The following is a 26,264-nucleotide window of genomic DNA, read 5'->3' as shown; positions in this document are numbered from 1 at the left end:
GATAAGTGATTGTAATGGGGAGGCAGTTCTTGCTACTTCTGTTACTCATTTTAAGTAATTCATAGCGCCATTGTACTTTGTTAGACTTATATCTTTATCGCTCTTTACATCTAGGTCATTGAGGGAAATACATGCCAAAGGGGAATCACCAGTGGTGGGCATCACGTCAACCCCATTTTAATGACCCAATCTGACTGGACCGTTCAATTGCAGACCAAAGTGCTGGATGGGTCTCGATAGGGCTTCTGAAATATAACTGCCACTGAGTGTGAATTCTGTGGTAACCACAGCAAATCCATCCCCATGTCAACTTTGTCAACAACTACCGTAATACTCCTCAATCTATAATGCAATAGAAGGGAAAATGATGATGATGATGATGATGATGATGATGATGGAGAAGCTGTGAGCTTGAGTGTCTCCTCAGTGGTTGTGTTGCAGTGGCCCACTAGACCTTACTAGACCTAGGAGGAACACCTTAGGACTGGACCAGAGTGTGAGAACGTCTTTATGCAGAAGACTCGTCTACAAGGGACCAGCTTGGACCTTCAGAATGACTGGAGAGAATGGGCTCGGCATGACCTGTTTGCATGCACCGTGAGTTTCAGCTAGCCCATTTACAAACAACAGTTTTGCTGCAATTCCGTTAATTGATATTGTTTCGAAACATCTAAAAGTCAATGCAAATACAGTATGTTCTGAATGCCTCAAAAGCTGGCTGTTTCCCCACATTATAACGTTGTAGTCTTATCCTGGGTATCTTGGTCCTGGAACCAGTTATATAGTCATATTAATTCCAAGAATTACAGCTCATCTACAACCTAATCAGGACATAGAGGTTGAAATACTTAACCAATAAACCTCCCAGACAATCTGTTTATAGAATCATGATAAGTTTACTTAGGAAGGTGATTGATGTCATAGCGTTAGTGAGACTAATGGCATATAAGTCACTCATCCCTGGAAAGAGAGAGTGTGTGTGTGTGTGTGTGTGTGTGTCTCTGGGCTTGACTTACTTTTAAGACTCCTGTAAATTCATATGATACTGACAAATCATTCAAATCAGGTAAAAGACAGACTTCACACCCTGAACCAATAATATACGTAGCCATAATAAGTAGCCATGATTTGGACTTGGACACCCGCTGTGATGACTACATCAGGTAGAGCCAGGTAGAGCCAGGTAGAGCCAGGTAGAGCCAGGTAGAGCCAGGTAGAGCCAGGTAGAGACAGGTAGAGCCAGGTAGAGACAGGTAGAGACAGGTAGAGACAGGTAGGCTACACACAAAACACTGAAAAGTCAGTTTTCATCTTCTTCCACACACAAAGCACCCTTATTGATCTCCCCCTCGGCCCCCTCATTTTTGTCATGAGTAACTCACTCTCGAAACGGACGCTAAGAGCTATTTATAGATGAGAAAATGCATTTCTTGTCCGTTGGTCGGTGAATAAAGCAGTGTGAATGTCAGTGTCTTTCACCACCTAGACTAAGTAACTGGAGCTTGTGAATGGAGTTATGGAAAGATAAAGGGTGAATCCCAATTCACCACTCCGGCTCCGTTTTCACCCCTAATCTCCGTTTTGCGCGTTCACGTGTAGCCGTAGTGGTGTCCCAATTCATTACTCATTTAGGGTTAGGGTTAGGGTTAGGGTTAGGGTTATCCATGGCTCCGTTTGGAGAAAATCTTGACCCTCGTTCGATTCGGAGCCATGAGAATCCCTTCCGGCATGCATTGCGAAACATCTACAGAAATGTTCTTTTCGCTCTCGTAAGCGAGCCTGAAATGTCATTTACTTTTTCTGGAATTACTTGTAATTAAAGACTTGAAAAAATATGATAACCATCGTATTATCTTAGTTTCATGTCATTACAATGCATTATAGACCTTTTATTTATAACAAGCGTAACCAAAAAAAAATCGCTTTTATGTCGGTGCTGTGTCTAACGTTACAGTAACGCAACGCTGCATGACAGTCGAGCATTTCAAAGATGTACAATCATAAATCAATTATTACCTGTGGCGTTTGACAGCGGATGATGGTACACATATGTAAAGTTATCTATCAAACGTTCGTCTGACTTGTACATGATGCGCATTTTGACCTATTTCCATGTAGCGGAACCCGCAATCTAATCCGAGCAGTTGTTATTAGGTAATATTATTAATGGGTTGTATCATTCATTTAAATGCATTATAGACCTTTTCTTTATAACAAGCACAACAACAAAACGTTATTATGCCGATGTGCTGTGTGTCTAACGTTACAAGCTGATTTGTGCATGACAGCCGCGCATTGACATATTTCCATGTCTGATGTCTAATGTCTGATGTACTAATGTCATTTCAATGCATTATAGACCTTTTCTTTACACGCTTCGCGCACTAGGTGGGCCGCGAATACTGTAGAGATTTGTAAAGTGGGCTGTGAGTCCAAAAAGGTTGGGAACCGCTGCATTAGACTATCAAAGCAGGAGCACTCATATCTGCGCGTTTGTCACAAGGCGACAGTCCCTGTTCCTCTGCCCGGCGTCAGTCCAATGGAATCGTCAAGCACAGCCTTCCCCATATAAATACATCGGTGCGCGATTACAGAGATGTACAATCATGTTTATTTAAAAATAAATTGTGGTGTTTGACAGCGGATGATGGTAGACATATTTAATGTAAAGTTATCGATCTAAAGTTATCTATCCACAGGCTGATCTGCGCATGATAGTGCTGCATTTTGACATATTTCATATTTCCGCCCGTTGATGGTATATGACGCTATAGTCAGTCCCAATGGTCCAAAAGTCAAGTGCTTCGTAACACAGACGGGGTGAATTTTATGAATGAAAGTGTGAAGGTTCTGTCACAAAACGCTGTTACGTATCCTCACACATTCTTAAGTGGGTATACGGAAATCCTTGGCCTTTCCTAGTGGGTATACGGCGTAGTCCTGCATATCACGTAGACTACACCACTGCTCTGCCTCCTAATAACAACCTTTTACTGGGGCTTAATGGCAATTCAAGTGTGATGATGCAACCTGGCTGGAATTGAACCCAGGTCTCCCCCTCTGCCTTCGCTTGTTAAGCTAAACTTTTGCCCAGAATTCCTTCCTCCCGAGCCTGGTGACAAGGTTAATGCTAAGCTAAAGCATAGGAATTAGCTCAGGGAGCTAACGCAAGTGTTCTGGTCTCAAGCAGGATGACATATCACACAGAGTATTGTTCCACACCACCTCCACTACACTTCCCTCTCCTCTGACCTCCACTGCCTCTTCTGGGACCCATTACGCAACCTGAGCACAGGTGTCCTACGAGCTAAACACTCTGCCCTGGCATTAGCTCAGGGTGCTCTTTTCACTTCTTTTTTTTTCTTCAGTTTGCCACTTTTCCTGGCACCCTGCTGGTGGAATGAGCTTCCCACTGCTGTCAGGACTGCAGAGTCACTCCCTATCTTCCCCCGTAGACTGAAGACCATTCTTCAGGCTACACCTTAACTGTCCCTCCTAAAACCTCCTCCTCCCCTCCACCCACCCACCCATTTCTCTACTGTAAATAACAAAAACAAATCTTCCTTCTTGTAGCATTTTTGTCTGCCAATGGCTTCTGGCCCGAGCATAGATAATGTTTTATTGCGATGACTGATGGATAGATGATTCACTTACCGTACCTAGACAAATGTATTTGTTGTATTTGTCGCTTTGGATAAAGGCATCTGCTAAATCCCCAAAATGTAAATGTAATGTAAATGTAAATGGATTACTCATCAAAGAAGCAGGGTCCCAAACCACCTCCAATACAATAACACTGTTACAAAGTGACAACTTACCTTAGGGTAATGTATAATCTAGATTCTAGTACTATACTGTATCTTATTCAATTCTGATACATTATATGGAATGAGGAAACAATGAGTCACCCCTGGGCACAACTGAAGATTTGTTGTGATTCACTTATCCCTCCATAAGTAAGGCATCAAGGCAGGGCTGACACAGTCTACTACAGTCTGACACAGTCTACTACAGTCTACTACAGTCTACTACAGTCTACTACAGTCTACTACAGTCTACTACAGTCTACTACAGTCTACTACAGTCTACTACAGTCTACTACAGTCTACTACAGTCTACTACAGTCTGACACAGTCTGACACAGTCTACTACAGTCTACTACAGTCTACTACAGTCTGACACAGTCTACTACAGTCTGACACAGTCTACTACAGTCTATTACAGTCTGACACAGTCTACTACAGTCTGACACAGTCTACTACAGTCTACTACAGTCTACTACAGTCTGACACAGTCTGACACAGTCTGACACAGTCTACTACAGTCTACTACAGTCTGACACAGTCTACTACAGTCTGACACAGTCTACTACAGTCTACTACAGTCTGACACAGTCTACTACAGTCTGACACAGTCTACTACAGTCTGACACAGTCTGACACAGTCTACTACAGTCTACTACAGTCTACTACAGTCTGACACAGTCGACTACAGTCTGACCCAGTCTGCTACAGTCTGACACAGTCTACTACAGTCTGACACAGTCTACTACAGTCTGACACAGTCTACTACAGTCTGACACAGTCTACTACAGTCTGACACAGTCTACTACAGTCTGACACAGTCTACTACAGTCTACTACAGTCTGACACAGTCTACTACAGTCTGACACAGTCTACTACAGTCTGACACAGTCTACTACAGTCTACTACAGTCTACTACAGTCTGACACAGTCTACTACAGTCTGACACAGTCTACTACAGTCTGACACAGTCTACTACAGTCTACTACAGTCTACTACAGTCTGACACAGTCTACTACAGTCTGACAGTCTACTACAGTCTGACACAGTCTGACACAGTCTGACACAGTCTACTACAGTCTGACACAGTCTACTACAGTCTGACACAGTCTACTACAGTCTACTACAGTCTACTACAGTCTGACACAGTCTACTACAGTCTACTACAGTCTGACACAGTCTACTACAGTCTACTACAGTCTGACACAGTCTACTACAGTCTGACACAGTCTACTACAGTCTACTACAGTCTGACACAGTCTACTACAGTCTACTACAGTCTACTACAGTCTGACACAGTCTACTACAGTCTGACACAGTCTACTACAGTCTACTACAGTCTGACACAGTCGACTACAGTCTACTACAGTCTGACACAGTCTACTACAGTCTACTACAGTCTGACAGTCTACTACAGTCTACTACAGTCTGACACAGTCTACTACAGTCTGACACAGTCTACTACAGTCTGACACAGTCTACTACAGTCTACTACAGTCTGACACAGTCTACTACAGTCTACTACAGTCTGACACAGTCTACTACAGTCTACTACAGTCTGACAGTCTACTACAGTCTACTACAGTCTGACACAGTCTACTACAGTCTACTACAGTCTACTACAGTCTACTACAGTCTGACACAGTCTACTACAGTCTGACACAGTCTACTACAGTCTACTACAGTCTGACACAGTCGACTACAGTCTACTACAGTCTACTACAGTCTACTACAGTCTACTACAGTCTACTACAGTCTACTACAGTCTGACACAGTCTACTACAGTCTACTACAGTCTACTACAGTCTGACACAGTCTACTACAGTCTGACACAGTCTACTACAGTCTGACACAGTCTACTACAGTCTACTACAGTCTGACACAGTCTACTACAGTCTACTACAGTCTGACACAGTCTACTACAGTCTGACACAGTCTACTACAGTCTACTACAGTCTACTACAGTCTACTACAGTCTACTACAGTCTGACACAGTCTACTACAGTCTGACACAGTCTACTACAGTCTACTACAATCTACTACAGTCTACTACAGTCTGACACAGTCTACTACAGTCTGACACAGTCTACTACAGTCTACTACAGTCTGACACAGTCTACTACAGTCTACTACAGTCTACTACAGTCTGACACAGTCTACTACAGTCTGACACAGTCTACTACAGTCTACTACAGTCTGACACAGTCTACTACAGTCTACTACAGTCTGACACAGTCTACTACAGTCTACTACAGTCTGACAGTCTACTACAGTCTACTACAGTCTGACACAGTCTACTACAGTCTGACACAGTCTACTACAGTCTACTACAGTCTGACACAGTCTACTACAGTCTGACACAGTCTACTACAGTCTACTACAGTCTACTACAGTCTGACACAGTCTACTACAGTCTGACACAGTCTACTACAGTCTACTACAGTCTGACACAGTCTACTACAGTCTACTACAGTCTGACACAGTCTACTACAGTCTGACACAGTCTACTACAGTCTACTACAGTCTACTACAGTCTACTACAGTCTACTACAGTCTACTACAGTCTACTACAGTCTGACACAGTCTACTACAGTCTACTACAGTCTACTACAGTCTGACACAGTCTACTACAGTCTGACACAGTCTACTACAGTCTACTACAGTCTGACACAGTCTACTACAGTCTACTACAGTCTACTACAGTCTGACACAGTCTACTACAGTCTACTACAGTCTGACACAGTCTGACACAGTCTACTACAGTCTACTACAGTCTGACACAGTCTACTACAGTCTACTACAGTCTACTACAGTCTACTACAGTCTGACACAGTCTACTACAGTCTGACACAGTCTACTACAGTCTACTACAGTCTGACACAGTCTACTACAGTCTACCACAGTCTGACACAGTCTACTACAGTCTACTACAGTCTGACACAGTCTACTACAGTCTGACACAGTCTACTACAGTCTGACACAGTCTACTACAGTCTACTACAGTCTGACACAGTCTACTACAGTCTACTACAGTCTGACACAGTCTACTACAGTCTGACACAGTCTACTACAGTCTACTACAGTCTACTACAGTCTACTACAGTCTACTACAGTCTGACACAGTCTACTACAGTCTGACACAGTCTACTACAGTCTACTACAGTCTGACACAGTCTGACACAGTCTACTACAGTCTACTACAGTCTACTACAGTCTACTACAGTCTGACACAGTCTACTACAGTCTGACACAGTCTACTACAGTCTACTACAGTCTACTACAGTCTGACACAGTCTACTACAGTCTACTACAGTCTACTACAGTCTGACACAGTCTACTACAGTCTACTACAGTCTACTACAGTCTGACACAGTCTACTACAGTCTACTACAGTCTACTACAGTCTGACACAGTCTACTACAGTCTACTACAGTCTACTACAGTCTGACACAGTCTACTACAGTCTACTACAGTCTACTACAGTCTGACACAGTCTACTACAGTCTGACACAGTCTACTACAGTCTACTACAGTCTACTACAGTCTACTACAGTCTACTACAGTCTGACACAGTCTACTACAGTCTACTACAGTCTGACACAGTCTACTACAGTCTACTACAGTCTACTACAGTCTACTACAGTCTGACACAGTCTACTACAGTCTACTACAGTCTACTACAGTCTACTACAGTCTGACACAGTCTACTACAGTCTGACACAGTCTACTACAGTCTGGCACAGTCTACTACAGTCTGACACAGTCTACTACAGTCTGACACAGTCTACTACAGTCTGACACAGTCTACTACAGTCTGACACAGTCTACTACAGTCTGACAGTCTGACACAGTCTACTACAGTCTACTACAGTCTGACACAGTCTACTACAGTCTACTACAGTCTACTACAGTCTGACACAGTCTACTACAGTCTACTACAGTCTGGCACAGTCTACTACAGTCTACTACAGTCTACTACAGTCTGACACAGTCTACTACAGTCTACTACAGTCTACTACAGTCTGACCCACACGTTTAACTGTGTTACTCATTCCACGAATGCATAATCCTTACAAGTTGTACCTCATTGTAAAGGTGACTAATCAGGCTTTCCAACGATATAAAATACAATACCAATTGGTATTATTAAAGGGGAGGAGGAATTGACTGAAATAACATTTCCAAACTTTTTGGGAGGAGTTTATTTATTTTTTGCTGAATAAAAGTCTGAACATTTCGATTGGCTGCCGACTTGTTCCCGCTTTCGCCAGCTGTTGTCTCATGTATGTGGTGAAGTGGATCATGTTTTTTTTTCTCTCCTGCAGAATCCTGGTTCATCAGTACATGGAACCCTCTCAGTGTTAAGTGAGTACACATTGGGTAAACTGGTGTCAATTCCTCCAGTGGAAGTGACTTTTCAGTCATATTTGAATTCAAATAGATTCACCCACAAGAGTGCAGAAGTCTACCCACAGAAGTGATATAATGCCACCCCTAATGATGACAATTGATGATTTCTATGAGGGCTTCAAAGTTTGTTGAAATGTTACAAAAGCTTTTAATATGTGTGTTAGCGCTTAGGCTTCTCTAGGCCTTCATCGTGGTTATCTGGGCCAAGATAAAAGTAAGGTGGAGGCCTTGTTATCACACCTTAGTTTAGCTCATCCCACTAGATAGGTATGATTAAGCACAAATAGCCCCCTCTCCACTAGTCCTATTTAAAGTATATTTATTCTATTTTTATTCCGAAACATATTTAAATGTTTCAGAATAAAAGTCTGAACATTTCGATTGGCTGCCGACTTGTTCCCGCTTTCGCCAGCTGCTGTCATGTATGTGGTGAAGTGGATCATGTTTTTTTTCTCTCCTGCAGAATCCTGGAACACCACAATGCTTTCATACGTTGTAGTCCCACCTTACCACACCTTAGTATAGATCCCACTGAAACGCATATGGGTCATTTTAAAACAATGAGTCCAAACAAACAATATTGGTCAAAAGACACAAACATTATGACTCACCAAGGGACGACATCCACCTTGTGTGAGGAGCCACTGTAAGCAGGTCAGGTTGCCAGTGGCAGCAGCATCGTGAGCTGGACTAGCGCCATTATTCGCCAAGGTGTTCCCCGCCAGACCAGCTTCTTCCACCAGGTATCGTAGGCAAGTTAGTTTTCCAGCCCGGGCGGCATGGTGGACTGGTGAGGCGCCAAGAAGGTCCTTAACATCTCCGTTCAGTACTTTCTCCGCTAATTGCACTTTCAGAGTTTGTACATCCCCCTGCCTTGCGGCCAGTAGTGTCCTCTCCACTACCATACTGTAGCTTCAGCTCGACTCCTCCAATATGTTTACAGGTGCACCATCCAGATGAGGTTATCCTCTATGCAACTCTGGATATATTTGATTGGCAAAGAATATACTATCATTTCAGTCCTCTGGTCTTCCTTTGAAATGTGTCTATAAACTCTTTAGACGCCTATTCTCGGAATGGCATAGATGTTTGCATCACACCGATCGAGCCCACTTTATATGGATGAGAAAAAGACCGTTTCTTTGGACAGGTTAGTGTTGTGTCCTTCAATGCGCAGGTATGTTGTCATTTTATTATAATATTCATCAACACATGTGGTTTCCCGCATGAAATATCTACAACATGGACTAAATGCTCGTGATTCTAAATGTGAGCAGAGAACGTTACATGACATAGTTACATCACGTAGATCATTTGTTGTTCTCTCGACGGTAGTTACCAGACCGCTACCGCGTTATCCTCAACATGCATACGGCAAACACCTGTCGCGGGGAATCCCTTCGGTTTTTATCCTGTCCTAAAGACGTTTGTTCTTCATTTTCAGTCAGTTACACCAATGTCTTCAATATAGACGATTAATTCACTTCAAATTATATTCCGGACGATTGTCTTGGGTCGTATAGTTGGTTGCTGCAGATGGCGACATGGGACTCACCACTTGTTAAATAATCCATCAGGGGGAGGATCACTTCGGAACTAACATGTTGAGCTCTTAGAAATCGGCTAAGGAGTTAAAGGGACAGTACATCACGAACTTTATGTAGGCTTAGGTGCCTGAAATGGTCGGCAAAACAGTAGGTGTTGATTATATCCCCCAGCACAACAACCCGATTCAGGTAGGCCTATAAAGTTATTAAAAGTATAAAGTAGGCCTACAGGTAGGCTACATAAAGAATAGGCTACCAAACATCTGTAAGGTGGTTATAAACACATAGCCTACTAAACATCCCTATCCCGAAATCCTAATTGAAAATGTATTCTACAGGCTATTCAACTTTGATGATGGGATCACCAGGTTAATGTGCCTCTCTCTCCGCAGGCTACATCCCCCCAGGCCAGGCCAGTAGGTCCTCTCCTCTGGCATATGGAGTATGATTATGTTTGCTCCTATCATCTCATGTCGAGCCCAAAATAATATGGGACCATACAATGTTTATTTGGGAAAAAGAAACATGCTTTTTGTTTCCCTCCCAAATGCCCTCCCCACTAAATTCTAGGTTACTGGCAGGCTGTGATCAATTGCAATACGTTTCATCACCAAAGGGTGGCAGGAAAGCATAATATTTTGGACTTCAGTGTTGGCTATACAACCTGTTTAACAAACACATTGAACCTTTTAAACATCCATGCTCATGCGCTTGGTGGCGTAGCACACATCAGCCATGTAATAGCAGGGTCTCCGTCGACATATCCTGCAAGTCATCCCTCCTCTCTCTCACCCATCCTTCCTGTCAATTTCTACTGTCTCTATCCCATTAAAGCAGAAATGTCCTAAAACATATATAAAAATAAAAATAAAAATCCATGATCATGGTAAGGTAGGTAATCATATAACGTATGATTCATGTTTGACGGATCTTTATTTCAAAAATGTTTTAAAAGAGGGCATTTAGTTAGCCCATGTGTAGGCCACCAAACAAAATGCCTAGGCCTAACGATTATTATTTGCTTATTTCATCCATATTTTTTTATGATTGTGTTCCAAACGTTAATATTGTAAGAATAATTAATCAGGTTCTACTTATTATACTGTATGTATGTGTGTATATTATTTTATCATTCAGACTCGTTAGGCCCTTGTTGCTGTCTTAGGGGCCTATTTAGTGCTGTCAGGTTTTCTGGTTTATGATGTTCCGCTCGAGCGCACTCTGCGGGGTGCATCCCTCGGGGTTAGTCTCGTGCTTGACGCGTGCCTCGGTGGACAATCTGTCGCCACTCAACTGTCATACACACCACGCCACATGTGATTTAGGGCGGTGCAAATTCCCAAGAGGGACTGATATTGAATTGACAATAATTATGTTTTGTTTTTATGGGCAGAAATGTAGGCAATGGGAATGCTTTTTCACAATGAGGGTTTTTTAAGCTTTCAAACTCATATCACAGATACAAATCGAAGTGATTCCCTATGATGCTATGGTGCCTTTTTATGAGACACGTGTTTATGGTAATAATATGGGTCATATTATTGTTTAAATGTATCTGGTCTATTTTAGAAGATCTGGATGAATAGCCTAATATGGTTAGGGCCTATCTCATGGGCTTTTTCCCAGGGCAATTATAAAAGCTTCCATTAGTTCAAGCTATTTGAAAAAAATCCCTATTGTATTGGGAGAGGCCTGCAACGGTTTTTTCTTGTTCAGTTTGAATGTTCAAGACAAAGCCTGGGAAAGCTGGGATATGTGTTGCACGCGTCGGACGTATGACAGTTATTCAAATTCGTTGCACTATTGTCCTCGCCATCTGTCGCTGCGCGGGAACATTCAAATCAGGAATCAGCAACAACGGCCTTATAGTGCTGACATTCGAAGATGTAATACATACAATGTTGTTTTAAACATTTTACTAACCTATTGGAAGATTTCAAAACATGATCACAATTAAAATGCTGTTTTCGATGATAAGTCCCATCATTTCGGTTATCTGAAAATATGAATATAAGCTATACGCTCAAATAGTCTAGTCTAGAAAATGCACATGAACCAAAATGTAGCCTATGTTTGTAACTAATAGTAATAGTCAGAAATGCATTGAATCAACACATTTGTTTTGTAGGCTTACGATAGGTTTACACTGAGAAATAGAGTTGGTTAAAGGCCATGCTTACAATTATTAAAATACTTATTTATATTAGGCTTATATGTATAGTATATTTATACATTAAATTGTGTAAGTGAATGTCGCCAAATTCCTTTACTTAGGTCGTGCCTCCACACCCTCGGCCTCGCGCCCATCTGTCCAACGGTTTAGCCGGCTGGCGCGTGCCATCAATTAATCTTGCATGAGCGAGCAGGACGCATGCACGATTTCTAAGAGCAATTTTGCTCCTAAAAGGCAACTTGATATCGCGTAGCCTATAATTTTTATAATAAAAAAAATAATAGGAATAAGAATAGGTTATCTTCAATATTTTATTCAATGGAATATAATTGATTTAGTTCACGTTCATGTTTTTCTTTGACAACAGTTGAGATGCTCATATTAAAGCCTGCACGTTTTTACGATTCGCTTGTTCATTGTTCATCGTCCGATTCGAAACATCTCAAAATAACATAGGTATATATTGGGGGTGTTTTCCTTGAAATAATCAGACGAAGAAAGAATTCAACCCTGAAACGTAAATTTCATTAGACATGACAAAGATGAAAATAGGTGTTCAGATTTATGTACATCTGGAACACCAACATTTATCCCTATGTGGTTTATAAGACCACATTTATAACTCAAGACCTTTTAAATAATCAGGCAAGACCACAACAACAACAACATGCGTTTATTATATTCAGCATCAGTTAAAGGCTTTATGATGTAAGAATGAATAAGACACACACACACACACACACAACTTTATTCGGTCGTTTCGATCCTTCTGTTGAGAATATGAATATTCTCAGAATATTCTCTCTCTCTCTCTATACAGTATATCCTTCTCTCTCTCTCTCACACACGCACGCACACATACACACACGCACACACACACACGCACACACACACACACACACACACACACACACACACACACAGTTAAGCTAACCACTTGTAGACCTTTTTGAGACGTTTATAAAACCAATTTACAGTCCATAATTATTCAATTCATCGTTCAAACATATTTCAAAGCAAAACATTATTTGTTTGATAATACCCAACCTTATCATAGCCCAAAGACAGTTGTACTAAGCTCATTGGGCATTAACAGCACATTCTTCGAGAATCAATGGTTATCATGAATTGAAATGACTATTGCAGAACAGACCTTGTATTTATTTAAATAACATAGTCTGTGGTCATATGAATCCCTCTTGTTGATGAACTCACAAATGACTGTCTCAACAACGTCATAGTAGTCAACAAAACAGATAATACATTGTGAATTCATGCATAGTTTTCATATATCATTGAATATTTGTGAAAAATAAATGTATTATTTGCAACAAAGCAACAAGCTTTTTTGTTGCTGCCAAAAGGTAGCCAAAAGCACGACTAACTAAACACAACACATTATGACTCATTATAGGCATGTATGATACATCTATAATGTCATCATCATATAGTATGGCCTATATGTTATATCTATCTATAAGACTTTTGTTACTGGCAGAATATGGCAAATATGTCAGAATCATTATGAGATTATATAAGACATTATAATGCAGTCATACTAGGCTTGGGCAATATTAACATTTTATACAGTATGTATGATATTACTTTAGAACATACCATGATATAGGATAATCCCGTTCATTGCTGAAGTATGCAGGAGACATGCCAGAGGCTTGTGAAACAAAGAAACATGTTTCTACCATGTGCTTTGCCTTGCTGAAGACTGTACTGTTACATGTTGAGTTTGAAGGACTTTCACAGGCTGTAGACAACAATATCATCATTCCATATATCAGGATATACTTCAAATATCACAATATTTGATCATATCTAATATCGGGCCAATCCTATGTGTTAATTGTAATGTGCTATGAATCTATAAAGTGTTACAGAATGTAATTTATTTAGGTATTGTTTAATTACAATAATATACGCCTTAAATATTAAAGTTCATGAGTTGAAATATTCTACTCTATTCTATGAAATATTCTATATAACTATGCTGCACATATTGATAACCTACTGCAATTTTGTGTGCACACCAGCTATTGTTTATCTATTAAATTATGCTTACTGATGTACAAGTTGCTGATATAAAACTGATAAGTATAGGCCTATTCCAGTTGAAATGCAATTGACTTGTACTGTCAGGATATACGTAATTTTCCAGTTCAATTCCACTTGTGTGTGCAAAACTGGGCTTTACAGGGCATTTTACTTTTGACTTAGGGAGGATTTTGATAGGCATTACTTAGAAGTTATTCATTTACTGATGTTTACCATGTCTTGTATACAAGTTGCAGACTAATTTCGTTTAATTGAACCACTTTACTGATTATGTAATTTTGTGTAATGGGGTTCATTTGGGTCACTTTTGCAGGAGTCTATAAAAGACTACATTGCAGCTCAAATGCTTGGTATTCAATCCAACCACAGTGACTTGATAACAGTTACTTAGCGTGCACCCAAGCTGCAGAATCTTGAGACAACACATTCTTTGTTATTGACCCCCAACTTACCATGTCATGTCTCACGGTGATGAAGCAGTCATGCGTGCATTCTTGGTGAGAATTTACATGCTCCAAGTTTCTCACACTTGTCGCTCACGTCAGAATTCACGAATCTAATTAACGATAGGCATTTATTCACGATTGAATGACCACTAATTTACAACAGCACTGGAGTATTACTGACGTAACATAAAGTATAAGCAGTTTGTGATGGTCCTATACAGTTCAACAGCGTAAGAATAGTATCAGTCACTCTCTTATATGTCATTGTGTAATTATGTGTAATGTTATTGCACAATATATGACATTTAACATGTAACCTTTGGTTACAATACTATATGTGTTCATGTCATTACCAAGTTGACCTTTAGGTTAATAATTACACATAAACCTGTTGCGTGTAGCATCATGGTGACATATTGGAAGTCGTCCAAAAACATAAAATCTAAATTCTCATATTATTTTACAATACAACATCGATGCAAGGAACGCGTTTTACTTTGTTTCAAAACGGCATGCGATGTATTTTATTATTTAGAAAATTAAAATTACATACCAGCAGCAATCAACGTCGAGGTTGTAGCGATGGAGCAACAGCATGGCGGTGCGCGTGGAGGCTGGAGAGGACGGAGAATTGTATCGAGCGCCCTTTCAGCGCGTGGAACTTGTGGTCGAATGAGAGAGCGGCGCGCGCTTAGTGGGCGGAGGCGTGACCACGCCTCTCTGGTTGAAGACCTCATCATGTTCACCAAATCTTGTCATCCGGAATATTGTTGACCTATAACTTTTAAACATTAAAGCATCGTTAATAACGCTTACGTTGCAGGACTACATACAGGACTTTACTTATTCTTATTATTTTACGAATTCTAACTACTTTTGCAGTAGCCTACTTTTGCATCGTTCTTTCGGTTTATCTTTCTAAAATTGTTTTTCAATTAACATTTTAAGAAAAATACGTAATGAATAATGGCCATGGCTACCCAGATGCTATAACATTGATTGTAATATTATTCATATAGAAAATCACCCCCTTACCCTTGACGAAATATTTGATGGTCCCAATTGCCTTCAACTTCTCCATAATTTAAGTGGAAATGGACGCCCATCTGTTCCTTTGTTCTTCTGGCTCGTGCCGTTCTCGTGCCCCCCATTTCTGCAGGGGTGCATAAATCGAACATTCAAAAAACGCGCCATCTAGGCGTCTCTTCAATCACCCTGTCTAGTGATTAAGGCTTTACTGCCTAAACGCTGGTTCTAATGTTCCAATGTTCCAATACATTGAGACACATATCTTTTACCCAGAAGACGCATTTGGTTCGCTTAAAAAGGGTTATTTAGATTACAATTCTACCATTTAGACAGTGTATGCAATACAACTTGTACTGTACAAGTGTTGCATAGATGCTATAGTGGGTGAGTATTGGATGCATCCAGATGAATGCTTGGAGTCAGTGGCTTGAGCTTCGTAAACGATTGCGATTGGCGGGATATCAATGTGACGCTATAAACCTAATATCGTCTTCATGTTTTGAAGGACATAACAACTGTGTTGTTGTCATGTTTCAAATGTTTCGTCATCAGACGAAACCCTTTAGCTTGGGTTTTGGCTTGGGTATTTAAATTTGGGACGGATATTGCATGGCATTGATGGGAGTTCATGACATGCAGACATTGTTTTCAGAATCTGTTCACACCCGGGGGCTTGATGCTGCATACTATTTAAATGATTTAGAAGTGAACCTACATTGTTTGACACAGGCTAAGCCAAGCACATCGTCACACTGAAGTCCACATTCTCTTTTTCTCCATGAAACAACCTAGCTAGAGTTACCAAGTTATATCCCATGTAGGCTAATACATGGCAGGTTATATCTTTACGTTTGCTAGAATCTCCCATTATAAAATGACAACATGTTGAATAAAGGAACATCTTTTGGGTTTGCTACATTAATCATGTGTTGCAGAATGCAGCCTATAATGAGCTCTAAAACGTACCCTTTGCACAACCATCCGTCTGGTCCTCAGTGTTCCCGGCTCGTTTCGTTCTCGTGACTTCCATTACGCAAACAGGCTTGAATTTGGAGCTCAATCATTTAATTCCCAGATAAATAGTTATCTGACCAATTGTTTACTTGTATTGTAATATGATGTAGTAACATTTTTAAAATCGTCGTTATCTACACTGACCTAATTACTCGACATTGATCTCAACATCCTTGAGTAAATAGTTAGCCTTCAACTAAGTCAAAGATAATGCAAACCTTATTTGAGGATATCACTTGATCGTTTTTTGTTTTTGATAGCATTACTTGATCTTTGTTTGCTTGCTGTTGAACTGGCTGTAAGATGCCTACTTTATCTCGCTTTGTTTTTATTTATTTCTCCTGTAAAGTGCATTGTATCGAATTGGTGAAAGAAATGTCCTGAACAAATAAAGTATATTTATTTGTTAAAATATTTATCTCCTGATTAAAATACATTATTGCCATGGTGACTTGAAATCGCTATGATGCTGAGGCTGTGGTGGAACCTCAACCAAGTCGCTGACGTCACATGGACTCCTTTGAGTGTCAAAAAATACAATATGGCTTGTATTGTCGTATCCTTAAAGCCTTTTCGTATAGCAGCAGTGGCAGATGTTTGATGAACATGGCGTTGGTTTAGGCTTGGCAAGCTGTTATTACACATTTTCATACCTGTTTTTTTTCTTTTTCTTTTTTTTTTAGCTCAAACACCGCCACCAAAGGCATAGCCTACATGCTGACTGACAGTCACTTACCCACAGATGGTAAATGTTCTACAACAAAGAACAGAGCACATTTGCACAATAAAGGATCACATGAAGATGGAACTTTTCCCCCCATTCCATTTCTGAATAATATCAGATTACATACATGTTTAAACAAGGTAACTACAGTAGGCCTACATTATATTTTTAAATGTTCATTATTACTCAAATGGTATAGAAAAAAATACTTGATTGAAGGTTTGTAATCAAAGAGTTAATTAAAGTGTGAAAAGCATGTCCTTTTTGTCATTAGGGTAATTTTTCTTTCATTGCAACATAATTTCTTTTGGCATTTCACAGAATACAGAAATCAAGACGATTTCATTTAACAATCAATATTGATTTACAAGAGCCATGTTTATCACAATAGTAACACAGTGAATTGGCTGTCCATTTGAATCTTGTCATGTTTCATCATTGGTTTAGAGTGCCTTCTGGTTTAAAGTGCCTTCTGAAAATGGAAATGACAATTTACAAGACTAATACAAAGTCATTACAAGCTAAACCTTCTAAAGACACACTCATTTTACTATATCAATGACATCAGGTGTGAGGGGAGATTTCCTCAATGTTTCACCTCTGAAAAAGGCTAGAATACCAGAGAGTTTCCTTTTTAATTAGTATGTACTACTTCAAATATCTGGATCTACAATAACTAACTGTTAAAGTCTGGTTTAGTAACCAGTCTGCTTTAGTAATCTCTTATGGACCCATGCAGAACTCTCTTCCAGTAGCAGCTGTGTGACAGTGTTGTTGGAGAGACCAGCTGTGTGACAGTGTTGTTGGAGAGACCAGCTGTGTGACAGTGTTGTTGGAGAGACCATCTGTGTGACAGTGTTGTTGGAGAGATCAGCTGTGTGACAGTGTTGTTGGAGAGATCAGCTGTGCTACAGTGTTGTTGGAGAGACCAGCTGTGTGACAGTGTTGTTGGAGAGACCAGCTGTGTGACAGTGTTGTTGGAGAGACCAGCTGTGCTACAGTGTTGTTGGAGAGACCAGCTGTGTGACAGTGTTGTTGGAGAGACCAGCTGTGTGACAGTGTTGTTGGAGAGACCAGCTGTGTGACAGTGTTGTTGGAGAGACCAGCTGTGTGACAGTGTTGTTGGAGAGACCAGCTGTGCTACAGTGTTGTTGGAGAGACCAGCTGTGTGACAGTGTTGTTGGAGAGACCAGCTGTGTGACAGTGTTGTTGGAGAGACCAGCTGTGTGACAGTGTTGTTGGAGAGACCAGCTGTGTGACAGTGTTGTTGGAGAGACCAGCTGTGTGACAGTGTTGTTGGAGAGATCAGCTGTGCTACAGTGTTGTTGGAGAGATCAGCTGTGAGACAGTGTTGTTGGAGAGACCAGCTGTGTGACAGTGTTGTTGGAGAGACCAGCTGTGTGACAGTGTTGTTGGAGAGACCAGCTGCGTGACAGTGTTGTTGGAGAGACCAGCTGTGTGACAGTGTTGTTGGAGAGATCAGCTGTGCTACAGTGTTGTTGGAGAGACCAGCTGTGTGACAGTGTTGTTGGAGAGATCAGCTGTGCTACAGTGTTATTGGAGGGACCAGCTGTGTGACAGTGTTGTTGGAGAGACCAGCTGTGTGATAGTGTTGTTGGAGAGACCAGCTGTGTGACAGTGTTGTTGGAGAGACCAGCTGTGTGACAGTGTTGTTGGAGAGATCAGCTGTGCTACAGTGTTGTTGGAGAGATCAGCTGTGTGACAGTGTTGTTGGAGAGACCAGCTGTGTGACAGTGTTGTTGGAGAGATCAGCTGTGCTACAGTGTTGTTGGAGAGATCAGCTATGTGACAGTGTTGTTGGAATGAATGAATGAATGAATGAATGAATGAATGGTCTTTATTGTCATTGCTATAGTACAGGTACCAAACAACGAAATTTGGGAGGGGTGGCTCCCCTGGTGCTAGGAAAGGAAAAAAAAAGAGAAAAAAAACAAGAAGGGAAAGGAGCTGGTTTACATAAATAAAGGCTATGTACACTATCCACTATACTATACTGTACAGATAAAACGACTAGGGTTGTCATATTGCACCTAGTGTTATTGCACATTCATTTAAAGTGTCGCAGTTTGCAGGCTTGAAATGTACACATTTGTGCCTCAGCACTACACCTGATTTTTCAATCCAGCAGCTGCCATCAATCCGTCCAGACTGTCCAGGGCCCAGAACCTAGGTCTTTGCTGTGTTCAGGGCCTGGATGGCCCTGGGGTAGAAGCTGAGCTTCAGTCTGTTTGTCCTTGCGGCCATGGTCCTGTACCGCCTTTTCGAGGGCAGCCGGGCAAAGTGTTCGTACCCAGGGTGGGATGGGTCTCTGGAGATCTTGGAGGCCTTCCTGAGGCAGCGTGTGTTGTACAGCTCTTCCAGAGAGGGGAGGGGGGCGCCGGTGATCTTCTGGGCTGTTCTCACGACTCTCTGTAGCGCATTTCTCTCTGCGGCTGTGCAGCTGGAGAACCAGTTGCAGATGCAGTAGGTGAGGATGCTCTCCACTGCGCAGCGGTAGAAGGCCACCAGTATCTCCTGCTTGTTGTGTTCCTTCCTGAGGACTCTCAGGAAGTAGAGCCGCTGTTGTGCCTTCTTGATGATGGCTGCTGTGTTGTTCTTCCAGGACAGGTCATCCTGTATGTGCACCCCCAGGAATCGGAGAGACCAGCTGTGTGACAGTGTTGAATGAACAAGGGTTGGATGAGTGGATGAAAGAAGGTTGGGTGGATGAATGGATGCATGGATGGATGACGGGAGGTTTTATGAATGATGGATTATTAAAGGTTGAATGCATCCAGGAGATACAGGCTCTGAAGGTTGAATGGATAAATGAACAGTTGATGGATGGACAAATTAATCTTAATTTATTAATGCGTAGATGGATGATGGGTTAAAGTAATGAATGATTGGAAGTATGGATGGATGGGTGAATAGATGAATAAAATAGAAAATGGTAATAAATGTATGGCTAAATGTATGAGTGAAGGTTAGATGGTTGATAGATAGATACTTTATTGATCCCTGAGGGGAAATTAAGGCGTTACAGCAGCTTACATCACAAAAAACAACAACAAAATAAAGTGACAATTGAATAATAGAATGAAATAAAATATCTGAACATTATACAGTAAGAACAGTCCAGTATGATTTACCATCCCCCAGCCTGACTCTGACCACCCCGATCCAGCCAGCCAGCCAGCCAGAGGAGGAGTTGTACAGTGTCATTGCGGCAGGCCGAAAAGATCTCCTATAGCGCACCTTGCGGCGTGGTTGTAGTAGTCTGTTGCTAAAGGAGCTTCTCTGCTCTGCCACAGTGTCATGTAGGGGGTGGGAGGGATTGTCCATGATGGCCAGGAGTTTGGTTCTCATCCTCCTCTTGGCCACCTCCTCCACAGTGTCCAGGATGACACTCAGGACAGAAGCAGCTCTGCTAATAAGCTTGTTCAGCCTCTTGGTGCCACCTCCCTTGATGCTGCTCCCCTAAGCATCGCACATACAGCACCTCGCTGACCACCACTGACTGGTAGAACATGTTCACCAGAGTCCTGCACACGCCAACGGACCTGACCTGAACTGACCTGACCTGAGCCTCCCTCATACAGGACATCTGTGTTACCAGTCCAGTCCAGTTTATCGTCCAGGTGCACCCCAGGTACTTAATGAATGAATTAAGGTTAATTCACCCTTCAAACCTTCATTAATGAAGGATGATGGATGGATGAATTAGGTTTGAATGGGTGGATAGATTAAATGTGTGATGGATGGTTATATAGATGAATGAGGGTCGAATGGATGGATGAAGGTTGGATATGTTTATGGATTCATGATTGAATAATGTTGATTGAATAATTGAATTGGGGGGAAATATGAATATAAGAATGGCAGAAAGATGAATAAAGGTTGGGATTGGATGGATCCATGGATGAATGTTTGATGTTGGATGGATGGATTTAGGTTGAGTTGATAGACATCTATGATAATGCGATAAAATGGATAATCGAAATTTACCATTACCCACAATTCCATTGAAACAGAAGGGAACATATTTTCATATTTGCTAGGGAATTGTGGGTAATTGTGAATTTCTGTTCTTTGTGATGCATCTCATAAAACGATATACTGTATATGATGTTGGTTCTTTTTTCATTTTAATTACATCTGCACTCATGTTCATTTGTTTTGTTGTGGTGATATTGTTTTTAATATGACAACTCTGTCAAGCTCTGGTGATGGACAAAAAAATGGGAACACATGGGAATACATGGGAAAATACTTTCTACATTTTTACATTGTCTATCTACAACAAAGTAAATAATAATAATAAAAATAATAATTTGCAAAAGAAAAGGGTTATTCAGATGAAAAGTGTTCTATGTAGAACCGTGTTGCTTTTCGAAGAACCCTCAAAGAACCCTCAAAGAACCCTCAAAGAACCGTCACCTCCTTACAGTGTACGCAATAGCCACACCAACCTGGGTTGAGTTTCAAAATCCAAGAGGTGCACATCTCCCCTTCAATATGTCCAATATGTCCAATATGTCCAACACAATTCATAATATGTCCTTTGTGCTACCCCCCTGCTCGGTGCGTTTATTATTCATGGGTTTTTAGTCTGTAGAATTTCCTCTACTCCAGAGAACCAATCTGAATCCTAAAACTTCTCTTCTACTGTCACCCTCATCTTCCATCTCAGACCCACCTCTCTCTGTTGCTCAACCATTACAGTATCTCCACCTTATCTGTAATGCAACCTATTGCCTCCATTTCTTCAATCCTAATTCTAAGCATATTATACCATCTTCAACCTTAGACCCAAAATTATCTAGAGGCCCAACCTGATCCTTGGTCTCTATTAATCCTAACCCAGTCATACCTCATCTTCTACCATAAACCAAACCATAACACTAAACCTAGCCTGTATCTTTATTTCAACCCTAAACTCAACCTTACATCATCTTCAATCATAGACCAAAGCCCAACCTTAGACTCTCCTATATCTCCAACCTCAGAGACCGATTATATACAGATTATATAGATAGAGATATGTTGACGTATATGTCTTAAGTACCGTTGCACAGTGATGTGGCCTCCCAGAGACTTGAGGAACCCCCTGGAGCCATGGTGTCGTCTGTGCTTTGTTGAGGCGGCTTTGTATGGGGCGGCTGTGGCGCAGGAGGTAGAGTCGCGGTCTAATGAACACAAGGTTGGCAGATCAGCAGTTCGAGCCCCGGCTGGCCACATGTCGAAGTGTCCTTGGACAAGACACTCCCAAAATTGCTCCCAGTGAGCGGGCCGTTGCCTTGCATGGCAGCTTGCCGCCATTGGTGTGTGAATGCGTGTGTGAATGCGTGTGAATGAGTGAATGAGAGGCCTTGGAAAGCTTTGGAGCAGCAAAAAAGGCGCTGTCCATTTACCATTTGAGGAGAACATTGTATAGAGGACTCGAGGAACTTGGGTTTGAACCATTTGAACCATTGCTCAGGCAGACAGGGATTTCCATTGCACATGTTGTTCTACATTCTGCTTCTCAGTTTAATTTACAGTAGACATTCAAATCTGAGCACAACCTAAGTGTGAAATTGGTGCCACAACGCTCAATTGACTAGATGGATAGATAAATGAAGGAGAATGTGTAATAAAACAGAAAATACAAAGACTTGTGAATGTCTTGTAAACATTTTCCCACATTTATCACACAAAGGTGTTATAACAAGGAAGGGAATCTAACCTATATTAGCAATGAACCTCCTTATGTCTGACAGGATTGTAAGAAAAGGCTCACAATATTCAGTGGGCTTCAAAGTTGCTTTATTGGCATGATGCCATAATGTAAAAAGCTGAAATTCAGAAATTATGTCATGTTTTAATAATAACAATACATCAATTCATCATGTCTCTGTTTCATTGGGGTTGCAGTGATTGCACAACTTATTTCCCATGTTTTTATGTCTGCCTTTCAATAGCCAGACTGTGCTCACTGGGTCTGTGCTGTGTGGTCTGTATTGTCTGTGTTGTCAAGGTTTTTCTTTGTTTTTGACCAGCCACTACGGTCAGATAGTTCACCATTGCGTACATAATGTCTTTTTTGGGTCAACTAGCGCTGCATTTTGCTTTGTGTTTGCATTTCCCAATTGGTCATGTCATTTTGTTTTTAATTTGTTGTTATTTGGGCTGAGGTAAGTGGACTGAGCCTCAGGACCAAATGAGGGTACTCTTCTCAGCTTCACGTTCAGTATATAGGTTTAGAGATGCATTGATATTTTTTCCCATTGTGATTTGATCTATTATGAATAGTTATGTATGTGATGTGATAATAGTTTGTTATGAGCTGCAAATCAAATTCCTAACAACCTTAATTGCATGGAAAGTAAGTAATGAATAATTGGAAGCAAATCCAATTAAGTATGTCCTTTTAAGAGCATATTTACATTACAGTAGGCCTACTGTAAGTCATGTATGTCATATAGTGCTTTTGTTTGATTTCTGGCTTCCTATTACCTCAAGATGCCATGCCTTATGCTTCTTTGTTTGCTTCTTTTAGACGCCACCAACAAGCCATTTAGGGATAAGTGATGGATTCAGCTTGTTTTAGACGCCACCAACTCGCCATAGGGATATGTGATGGTTTCAGCGTAGCCTATATTTTGGCTTGGGAAGCCATCTAAATCTGACATCATGCGGTGGGGGCTAAAGCTATGCACTCGAATCGTCCACTTTATGACTGTACCACTTGAATACGAGTAGGACCATCATTATGTACAACGACGACTCCGTCAATATGAAGTCGTTAGATGCGTTTTATGTTATTGCAAACAGGCCTATTGGGAAATATTAAACATTTGTCAAATGTCGTACAATTATTTAAATATTGGGACATTTGAAATATCACTCTTCCGCATGTTTTAAAACAACTTTTAATTTGTCAATGTCTCAGATCTATGACAACATTATCATAAGTTTTATTTTAATGTATTTAGTTGCGATTTACGAATATACTGTATCTGTAATACAGGCACGCTCGACGTTCGACTTCACGCTTCACGAGTCTTGATTGATTTGACCCCATCTGAGATGTTGGCTCGTGTCGGTCTCATGCCGTGTTCACGAAAGGTGAGCGGGGAGCGGATAGGATGAACCCTGAATATATATATATATATTTTAAAAGATGTTCCACATATTGGTGTAACTAGAGTCTATAACCTAATTCATTATAAGAGGATATCATATTGTGCATTGTCAAACTATCACGCTGCACCGTTTTATATATGATTTGTGACCAAAATTGTTTTTGGAAATTGAATGTGAAAACTAAACAGTTCAACGGTCCTCTGTTCTGACATACTGTTACGACCCCACATAACATCCAGTCATGCAGATGTGCAGCATCTCCCTTTCCCATATGTGGCCGGCAGAACCTTTGAATTTCCACATTTCTATATTCCTCAACAAAGCCTACTGTCCATTCAGCTTGCACAGATGGGATACCCACGCCAAAATATGGACAAAGAGGGTCCTAACCGAAAGCGCTCTAGGATTTTTTTGTGTGTCTGATCTCGAAAAGCCCTGTTCCCAGACTGGACTTCGTGGCAGTTAATTGGGGCCCCATGGGGCAACAGGACGCGTGCAAAAGCGTGTTAGCCTACAGAAACTGAATGATAAGTGACATTATGTTGTTTAGCATCATAAACGAAATTCACTATATATTACTGCACAACTGTGTGCAGAAGTTTTAAGAGCCTCAACTCCAGCAGCATTACTAAATCGAATGCATAAACGAATTGATTGATTGATTGATTGATTGAAAACTTTATTAGAAGATTTGCAGAAGTAGGTACATGAATGTACATATTACATACAAGGTCAACTAACAGGATAAAAACCCAAGAAAGCCACTGGCTTATTTCAATTGGGGTCCTTGAATCTGCGCTAGCTTCACCCACAATCCCTACCCCCACTCCTCATCATGCAGATGGGATACAGGCTACTGACGCTAGTTTTGCAGTCCAAACAGATAGATGATAGAGCATTATATCAAGACCAAGCATGGGTTCGTGGTGGATTCCGAGCAACCGCAACACGTCCGCTTCTGTGGTTAGAGAACTGGGGGGTGGGGCGCGCTAGATGCCCATCTGTTGCGCATCCTTGGCGCGTGCCGAGCGCGTGAGTGTAGCGGCAACTCGTTGCAGCTCAGAGCAATTGAGAGCACCTTACCGACACACTATGATATAAATATCACATAATGTACTGAATAAAAAAAAAAGTATTATTTGAACAACAAAACTGTTATTGTTTAATGTAATTTGGAAACATATAGGCCTAAGTATACTATGCCTTGGCCTAGATCCACCTTTTGCGTCAAATCCTGTTATATCCGAAATATTAACGTATAATATCATGCAAACTGAACGTATTTGCTTTATTTAAGGTGACATAGCCTAGTTATTTACGTGTTACACGTGTATACTGCTGGATCCCCGTCTTTGGCGCATCCCCTTCCCTCCCCCTATCACGTGGGACTTTACCGTTTGACTTTTACCAGATCACTTTGTTGTCCTTGTTCAGACAGAGTGCATTGAAAAGATGTTGATGTGGACTCACTAGATGCTAATCCATACATAGCGTGGCTTGGGGATCTGATTATTACGTTCTAGAAATAAATTACTACAGCAATAGCCTCTCAGTCAGACAATGTTTTCCGAGTCTGAACTAAGACTTTAGTAAACAATAACAACAAATGTTATAGGTCCACATCTACTTTGAAAACAAAGCATGTCAATTAGACATGTTATTAAATTCTTCTTTACTGCTGTAAGGCATTACCCAGGCATTACAGTTCCAATCTTTAGGCCTACTGTAAAATGTGAATTGTTGATTTAAATAAACATCTTTGTAAATTAATAGGAAATGCAACAAAATGAACCATGATAATGTTAATATGTGTAGGTTATTTCAATAATATCACATAGAGAGTGTATAGCTTTAGTTTACTTTTTATTGGAGAAATAGCCTACTTCAGGATCAAACATTTGAATAGAATTCATGTAATAAAAT

At 40.9% G+C, this 26,264-nt stretch overlaps 1 protein-coding gene across 1 annotated transcript in view; it reads right to left on the bottom strand.

Annotated features, from left to right (window-relative positions):
* The window catches only part of espn (espin), an 80,977-nt gene extending 71,495 nt beyond the window's left edge, over positions 1-9,482 (bottom strand). The window contains exon 1 of the mRNA XM_080533631.1: positions 8,825-9,482. Coding sequence (XP_080389757.1) covers positions 8,825-9,118 — 294 coding nt within the window. The 5' untranslated portion in view covers positions 9,119-9,482. The remainder of the gene's footprint in view (positions 1-8,824) is intronic.
* Positions 9,483-26,264: the final 16,782 nt, after the last annotated feature.

This window comes from Nansenia antarctica (genome assembly GCF_963989245.1).
Source record: "Nansenia antarctica genome assembly, chromosome: 6".
In the NCBI taxonomy this organism is placed as follows: domain Eukaryota; kingdom Metazoa; phylum Chordata; class Actinopteri; order Argentiniformes; family Microstomatidae; genus Nansenia; species Nansenia antarctica.
This window is presented reverse-complemented; position numbering and strand designations above follow the sequence as displayed.